The sequence below is a fragment of the Lactuca saligna genome, chromosome 7 (genome assembly GCF_052625555.1).
Source record: "Lactuca saligna cultivar CGN05327 chromosome 7, ASM5262555v1, whole genome shotgun sequence".
In the NCBI taxonomy this organism is placed as follows: domain Eukaryota; kingdom Viridiplantae; phylum Streptophyta; class Magnoliopsida; order Asterales; family Asteraceae; genus Lactuca; species Lactuca saligna.
The window spans coordinates 10,768,686-10,777,006 of record NC_136423.1 but is presented as its reverse complement, the minus strand read 5'-3'; the positions used below and the strand labels follow the sequence as shown (position 1 = coordinate 10,777,006).

The window sequence follows — 8,321 nt, the reverse complement described above, 5'->3', positions numbered from 1 at the left end:
AAGGGAAAGATGAGTGTCATCGAGTATGCTGCAAGTTTTACGGAAAAAATGAAGCTTGTTCCTTATCTAGTTCCAACTGAACTCTCCAAGGTCAATAAGTTTGCCCACGGATTACCAGCAGACTTTGGTCCAATGGTCAAACAAGCAACCACTTTGAAAGCCGCCATCTGGGCAGCCAAGAATGTCGAGACCCAAATAAGAGAAAAGGGTCTGGAGAAAGTTGAAGTTGGTGAGAAGAGGAAGTTGGAAGGATCCTCAAGACCTGATAATAAGGGAAAGTTCTCAAAGTCTAACATGGACGACCGAAGGAATGAAGCCAAGTGGTGTGAGAAGTGCAAGAAGAAGCACTTCGGAAGATGCGATGGAGAAGTGACGTGCTATAAGTGTGGTAGGACCGGTCACTATTCCAGAGATTGTACATTCGACAACAAGAAGTGCTACGAATGTGGAAATAATGGGCATATTTCAAAGAACTGCCCAAAGAAAAATAAAGCAGCAAGACCAGAAACGCCACCAAGGCCAAGGGCATTTCACATGATCCTCGACGAAGAAGAAAACCGTGCGAGGAATCAAGGATGAGGACTTCTTACCCGAAGAACGGATTATGCAGTAGCCATAGTTTCGTATGATGTAGCCTAGTAGAGGCATAGTCTAGGGTAAACTTGAACACCTATGTAATAGTTTCGAGAAATAATAAAATCTTCGTTTTGTTATCTGATGTGTGAAATTGTTGTGTGATTTGCTGGATGGTGACTTGGGAAACTGCGGGACAATACTTGGGACGAGTATGAGTAGGTGTGAATGGTAGTAGAGGCCTATACTACCGGAAGCACAGGACTCACACTTGGATCAGGGAAAGTCACAAGGATACCAAGAAGCTAGTAATTGATTTCGTTTTATTCTAGTGTGTCGTTACCATCCTTTCGGTAACGACTAAGAAGATTGTTGTTATCCCGACCCTAGTGGTCATATCTCATTGAGTCCGACTGCGATAAGTAGGTTACGTGGTTCAGAGAACCAAGTTTGATGTAGCGTCCGACTTAAACCAAACGGTTGAAATCAAAGCGATCAGTAGAAGTATCACGGTGGTTGCTAGAGATGCTACCTTTTAAGATGTGACTAGAACATGAAGGAAGGTATAGACTGTCCTGGAATTTGACTCTAAGAGACCTGAGTGTGAGCATTGCAACATACGATGATAGGTCATTAGAATATGACACATCGATCCATAGTAGTATCCTCTTGGCTTCTTAAGCTTTTCCTTCTTTATACCTCTAAGGAACTGTAGATGCTGCACAAACTCGAAATCTCCTAGTATCCTCTTGGCTTCTTAAGCTTTTCCTTCTTTCTTGTGATCACAAACTACCAAAATCACCAAAAAGGGCCTTAGATCTTCACAAAACGATTAGGGTTTCAGTATGAGGTGTTCTGGGAGCATAAGGGATGATGGAGGCTACATTAAGACGTTTAAATAGGGTGCAATCCCTTGGATTAAGGGTTTTGTCCAAACATCGCCTACTCGTTGAGTCGGTTTGCCAACTCGCCGAGTAGGCCACTAAACTCCCGTGTCCAAAGTCGATTCTACTCGACGAGTTGGGCCTTCAACTCGCCGAGTTCTATGCCAAAATGTTATAATTACTTGAATGAAAATACATACCAGGAACCGGGTGCTACAAAAATTGCTAAGGTCAATGTCCGGAAGCTTGTTACAGAGAGAAGCCAAAACACAAACATAATCAGAATCCATACCACATATACTGCTATCTCGTAAGGTGTGGTCTTGCAATACCCAAGATTGGGTCATTAAGACAACAAAATCATATGACGTAATCTCTACTGCTGAGTAGAATCCCAAACCGCCAAACCTAGTGGGTAGGGAAACAATTCACCACTGTATGTCGCCAAAGAAAGGGTCACCACAAACCACAATGTCCTCAATCGCTACGCACAACCCTTTGTCAATGAACAACGTTGTCTCTTCTATGTGAATGAGTTTGCACGTCCTCAACCCAAATTACTGAGTTTAATTTTGATTTTGATACAAATTATGATCATATAAATTTTATGAAGTTTATGAATTTGGACTAAAAGTCATTGAAAAAAACGTTAAGAATAAATAGGTTAAATGACTGATATGCCCTTTTGTGAAAGTAACATGATATAACTTGTAAGTTGACATCTCCAAGTTGTCGGTGTCGATTTAACAACCATGTCATACAAATTTTAGACGTAACTATATTTTTAAAGGACATGATGCAACGCTTTTTAGATAAGACGAAAATTATAATTTGCTTTAAGTTTCTTTTATACAAATTGCACATATTTACAATTACATTCGTTTAATAATCCAAAAAAATCGCGTCATGTCCAATAAGTGGACTCAAAAGTTGGTCCTCAGGGTCGATGATGGCTCTGCTTTAATGCTCCTTTCGGTAGCCCACATCCGACTTCTTACCTTTCTTTGGATTTTATAGCTTTCAGACCTACACACAACGTGCATATACGCTGGAACTCCATCCTCTTTGATTCCATTCACAAATTACAATCAACTGGTTGTTTAACTATAACAATTTCAATCCAGGAGATCGATTCTTGATTGTAATTTCATTTGATTTCAGCACAACACTTCTACTTCTACTTCTACTTTAAGACTTCACTGTATTATCAGGTTTGATCTTGCTTCTCATCCGTTATTTTATCATGTTATTCATATTCGTTTGATCTTATTCAACAAAACCCTAAGTTGTTTGTCAGTTTGTTCTGTTGTAATCTGGTAAATGAAATGGTAACTTATGATTTCAATTTGGATGTTGATTTGTTACTACTTCTAGCTTAAAGGTCTGAATCTGTTTCATGATCAATAGGTTGTGCTTTAGAGCTACGAAATCTCGTTATGTTTCTAGTTTTTTAGATTGATCAAGCCTTAGAATCTCAGATAGCTTTTTCTTGTCCTAAATCTATGAATAATTTTTGCTATAGTTGTACTTCTCTGTTATAGATCTCATCCATTGAGTATAATTTCAAGTTTTCCACTGAATATGAAGAATATGCATTCGTTTTTTAATCCTAAATGCTAGAACTCAAGTTTGACCAAAAAGTCAACTTTCCACGGTTGTTGTAAAGCTAATTAGCAGACTTTGTTCTCTATCCAAAATAAACTGTTGTTATACTGTTATTAGCTTCTTGTTTGAAACATTTCCAGTTGCTTCACAAAATCACTCATAACGCACATCCAATCACCCTTGGAGCTTGACCTCCTTCTATACATATTTCTTGATTATCACCAGCTTATTTACTGTGTTTTTTGCTCAAATTTTATTTTTTCAGCACGATTCCTGGATAATCGATCTGTTATTTTATTTGGTTGGAAATCAGCATCTTCAAAATGGATCCAAAGAATAATTTCTCTTTTCAGTCCCATAATTATTTTCACAGACTTTCAAAGGCTTTAGAGTTTGCAGTTTCCGAATGGCTGCTCATCTTCTTATTGTTCATTGAAGCATGTTTCACATACTTGATTGCAAAATTCGCATCCTACTGTCAACTTCAAGGCCCATGTCTACTTTGCACAAGATACGATCATCTTCTATCCAAGGATAAAACAGGAATTTACTGGGATTCCATTTGTAATCATCACAAATCCGATCTTTCTTCTTTAGTTCTTCGCCATGTTCATGATAGAAACTTGCTTCTTACTAGTTCAATTCACGATGCTTCTGAATCTTTATTTGAAAACGGAGAGCATTGTAAGAGCGAAAAGAACATTTTCGTGGACAAGTCTCTTGAATCGTGTAGATCTTCTGATCTTCAAAAGATTCAAATTAATCATCCGTTAGAGTTTGAATATCAGAAAGTCGGTGTTAATTCTGATAATGAATCAGAACTCTTGGTTTCTGATAATGAAACCACCTGTGATCTTGTCCCTGAGGTTCTTTTGAAGTCTGATTCACAAATTGAAGTTCCTGATCTTCAAGATCTTCCTGCAACCATTGTAGCACGAGATACAGAGGAACTAAAATGGCAGAATGATGAAAAAAAGGAAGATATGCCTTTGATGACTGAGCAAAACTCATTGGAAGAGGCTCCATTAGCTAATATTGCAGAAACTCCTGTGGATGCATCTCTAGAGATAGGTAAGTCCAAGTTCAAACACCCACTCATTTGCTATAATATATCATCTCTATCTCATGCCTAGTATGTCATAGCCAAGTAACATAACATCTATATGCTACCACTTTTAACAGTATCAGTGTCAGTATCAGTAACAGTCTGCCTGTTTGCAGATGATCCTCCGAAAACAAATGAAGCAATCAAAGACACCATTACAGAAACCGAAACCGAGCCATGCACAACTACAAATGGCCACCAAATGTCAAACTATTTAGATCTTGGTGATGCTTATAAACTCGCAATAAGCACTAAAGCAAGACAACTCTCCGGGAAGTTTCTAGACCAAAAATCCTTCAAAGAATCTTCAACAAAAGTCAACGAAGACCTAAAAATCCTACTATCCCACCGATCCAATGACAATCTAATAAGCCCAAAAATATCCTTCAATAGCGACGAACTTTCGGGAATCCAGTTTCTTCAAAGAAGAATCTCTTTGGAAAGAAACGAGTCCAATATTTCATTGGATGGAAGCATTGTGAGTGAGATTGATGGAGAAAGTGTTGTTGATAGATTGAGAAGACAAGTTGAACATGATAAGAAACTTATGGGTGCTTTGTATAAAGAATTGGAGGAAGAAAGAAATGCTTCCGCTGTTGCTACAAATCAAGCAATGGCTATGATTACTAGATTGCAAGAGGAAAAGGCAGAACTTTATACCGAAGCTTTACAGTATTTGAGGATGATGGAAGAACAAGCCGAATATAATAGTGAAGCCTTGCAAAATGCAAATGATCTTATTGAAGAAAAAGATAAACAAATTCAAGATTTGGAAGATATGCTTAGAAAGATGTCAGAAGATGTTAGAGAATGAAACCCCATATTCAGATATTATTTTTGTGCCTCATACATACATACATTTATCTATGTGTTAGGCATAACCATAAACCCTAAACCCTAAACAAATACATACTTGCATGTATCATGCACAATACATTATTGTGCCTAATAACATATAAAGATGTGTAGTTATTTTTGTTAAGATTTGGTTACATATAGTATGAGCATGTCCAAGTTTACAATAGATTCCTTGTGATTTGGGTGTTTTTTTGGTTTGTTTTTTTGGTTACATATAATTGTTGAAGATGTACACTATACTTTATGGTTTGATCAAAAGAGATTTTTTTCAATCTTCTAAAAGTTTCCCAACTTTTATGCTTAATTTTGTGTAGAGACGTATTATTTGAATCACAAGAAGTATATTTTGTTGCAACTAGTCCTATAACAATTATTATAACTAGTTATTTAATCCTAATCAATATAATTAAAGTCAGAACTAATCTACCCACACCTTAAAATCTAATTATCTATCACTTCAAATTGCAATAATCAAATAATCAGATTAAAAACTCAATTGAATTTTTTTTTGCCTTAGTAAAGTTACAAGCAATCACAATCCACAAAACCCAACTCAAAATTAATCCTCAACACTCCAATAACCTCATGTATGTTCTTTTTAACATTATGATATTCTCATCTCCAACAAATTTCCACATCTAACGAACAAAATAAAAAGAACTCAACAATAACATACCTACCCCTCGAAGATTACCAAGTTGACATAAATTATCCTTAAAATTCAAAAACACGCAACTCAACCATCCCCTCCTTTCTCTTGGGAGAATACCAAGCTACCACTTTCCCTGATTCTAGTAGCCTCAAGGAGTAATTCAAACTGTATATTACATCCTCTATGTGTACACCACGTCCTAATGAAACCCTTGAATTTACCCTAAAAACAATGGGTCCCGCAATCTGCAAATAAAAATGTAAAAAAGATCTCAAAAACTGTACTTCCAAATCTAAGGGCCCACACTATCTGTATAAAGTGTTGTCCGCATAAATGTACCTGTTGTTGTAGGATCAAATTTAGTTTGGGTGAAATTGAAGAAACCGAAGGCACGTCCAAACGAGCATCAACTCGAGTGAGGTCACCATAATCTTTTCTAAATTTCCCGTGTTGATAAGCAAAGCAAATCGATCCAAATAAATCTACACCAAATGGTCTCTTGTTGTTTGTAAGCCACGCCTCACAGTTACCGCCTACCATTTGAAGGGCAAATACGTAAATAACAAAATCTCATTATTAAAACAAAAGAAAAACCAACAAACACAAAAACAATTAACATTATATGAAAAACAGTACAACTACAAGAGATTTACCCAAAATTCCAGATATTGCAGCATGTGGTTCCTTCATACGTAAATCATAAGCCGAATTCCGAAAACTCCCCTCCTTTCTCTTCACCAATTTCAAATCCTCTTTCGTTTCAAGTTCCCTCCAAAGGTCTTTACTTTTTTCATACGAAAAGGCGGCTTTTGCACAAATTCCAGGGTTTAAAGAAGCCGGAATTGGAACCGGATCCTCGCCGGAATCCACCGCCGCCTTGGCGGCACCACCATTTCTATGGATGCCAAAGTGGTACCTTAAACCTGACTCAGAGATAAGAGACGCACAGTCTAATGATATTGACTCAGGCATGTCCCAATATTTTCCATTCCTGTCCACAAAAAGCTCCGGCCAAGCAGCTTCCAAAGTTAGATCATGATCGGGTAGCTGAACTATGAATACAAAAGTATTGATGTTAATATCATTATTAAATCTAGATATCAATTTTTAAATATAAGTATCAACTAAGAGTCTAAGATGATAAAAGGATGAAGATGAAATCTAGACTTTGCCTTGTGATGGATAAGGGCCTTAGTATGACGATTCTTCCTTTGACCATCCTTTTCTACGTTAACCACCACGGAAGTTAAGGGGCCCACATCCAGGTGGGACATTAAACCAATTGAATAAAATGATTTGTCAAAAAAGTTCTTGACAACATTTTTAATACTAGGCAATGTTAGATCGGCTTGAAGAGCTTCTGATGCAACTGATGATATTAACTTTATCGGACGAATTTGCCCAATAAGTCCAAGCCACCTGTACATAATAAAGATCAATGTATGCAAGAAATAGCAACATGCTTTTACTTATTTGTTTATTAATTATTATAGCATTCTAGTTTCGTTTTTTTTTATTATTACAGAATTCTACTTTGTAAAATCTACCCCATTATAGCAATATCATCTAGATAATAAAGCAATTCTCACTGCTATGATTGGTATTTTAAAGTAAGTTGTCTTGATAAAAAAAAATTACAACGTATTGAAAACTAGTTTAGATGTAACTAAAGAGAGATACTGAAGACTGTAAGAACTAAAATATGGACAAAAATGGGAGATAAAATTGATATAAATGGGGAAAAGAAACACCACCAACCCAAATGTTCCAAAATTTGGATTCATTTAGGAGCCAACTTACAAAATTCTGATGATCATCATTAATATGAATCTATTTGATTTTACCACATAGAACCATTGATGCTATGAAGTTCATGAAATGAATTAATAACTACCATCATCAGTGTTTACAGAAGTTTAATTGAATCCACACCATATGAATTCTTTGGATTCCAAAAATGTCTTCACTAGGTCAAAAGTAATTATCACAACACAGATATTACAAAAACAATCAAATGGGTATTCCTTCAATGTCAAAATTTATCCCATAAATTAAAAATAAAAGAAGACATACCAGTTTTCTGCAGGTTGTTTCGACCAAATAGTCTGAAGAGATAAAGAACCCGACTCCTTTTGTGAGGAGGAATACAAAGGTGGGGCATAAGCTGGAATTACACCCAACGGAAACCCTTGTCCCAAAAGCCATAACTGTTGCATTCTGAGAAGTTTACTGGAAGGTGCTCCGTCCAACGGCGCAGGCTCGCCGGGAATTGAGCGCGCAGAGCCGTGGAGGGTCTGTGGAGTGGCTATGCGTAGGTCATAAAATGCTGCGTCCATTGAAGTTCTGAGATTAGCCATTGTTTCTCTTCACGAATCGGAGAAATGTGAGTTTCTTATCTGTTGCTGTGCTTTTTGGGTGTGGGTGGGGGTGTAGGTTCGGAAGGTGGTTTTGGGAGACGAGATGAGAGGATTTTGTTTGTTAGCATCAGGAGGGTTTTGCCATATAAAATTGATATTTGAGAAACAAAAATGTAAACCCTAGAATTGACAGCAAAAGCAAGCTATTTGGTAATTACACATAAAGATTAAAGTGCAGGCCGTTTTAGATTTTGCTTTGAAACTATATGAAATTTGTAGGTGGAAAA

At 36.8% G+C, this 8,321-nt stretch overlaps 2 protein-coding genes across 2 annotated transcripts; one reads left to right on the top strand and one right to left on the bottom strand.

Annotated features, from left to right (window-relative positions):
* Positions 1-2,373: 2,373 nt before the first annotated feature.
* LOC145005592 (putative myosin-binding protein 5) lies at positions 2,374-5,168 on the top strand. Its single transcript, XM_078964701.1, has 3 exons — positions 2,374-2,668; positions 3,328-4,133; positions 4,284-5,168. The coding sequence occupies exons 2-3, from the start codon at positions 3,386-3,388 to the stop codon at positions 4,979-4,981; spliced, it is 1,446 nt and encodes a 481-aa protein (XP_078820827.1). The 5' UTR covers positions 2,374-2,668; positions 3,328-3,385; the 3' UTR covers positions 4,982-5,168.
* A 319-nt stretch (positions 5,169-5,487) lies between these two features.
* LOC145005990 (TRIGALACTOSYLDIACYLGLYCEROL-like protein) lies at positions 5,488-8,241 on the bottom strand. Its single transcript, XM_078965085.1, has 5 exons — positions 7,751-8,241; positions 6,850-7,096; positions 6,331-6,724; positions 6,017-6,210; positions 5,488-5,922 (listed from the first exon to the last, which is right to left on the bottom strand). Exons 1-5 carry the CDS (start codon positions 8,032-8,034, stop codon positions 5,740-5,742), a joined length of 1,302 nt encoding a protein of 433 aa, XP_078821211.1. The 5' UTR covers positions 8,035-8,241; the 3' UTR covers positions 5,488-5,739.
* Positions 8,242-8,321: the final 80 nt, after the last annotated feature.

What these genes read in the sequence shown, in the direction of transcription:
- LOC145005592 (XM_078964701.1), top strand. Translation starts at nt 3,386, where the DNA reads ATGGATCCAAAGAATAATTTCTCTTTTCAGTCCCATAATTATTTTCAC. An exon ending in GGATGCATCTCTAGAGATAG is followed by an intron (nt 4,134 to 4,283) that starts GTAAGTCCAAGT and finishes GCCTGTTTGCAG; the next exon opens with ATGATCCTCCGAAAACAAAT.
- LOC145005990 (XM_078965085.1), bottom strand. Translation starts at nt 8,034, where the DNA reads ATGGCTAATCTCAGAACTTCAATGGACGCAGCATTTTATGACCTACGC. An exon ending in AAACAACCTGCAGAAAACTG is followed by an intron (nt 7,097 to 7,750) that starts GTATGTCTTCTT and finishes TATTATGTACAG; the next exon opens with GTGGCTTGGACTTATTGGGC. An exon ending in TGCAATATCTGGAATTTTGG is followed by an intron (nt 6,211 to 6,330) that starts GTAAATCTCTTG and finishes TTCAAATGGTAG; the next exon opens with GCGGTAACTGTGAGGCGTGG.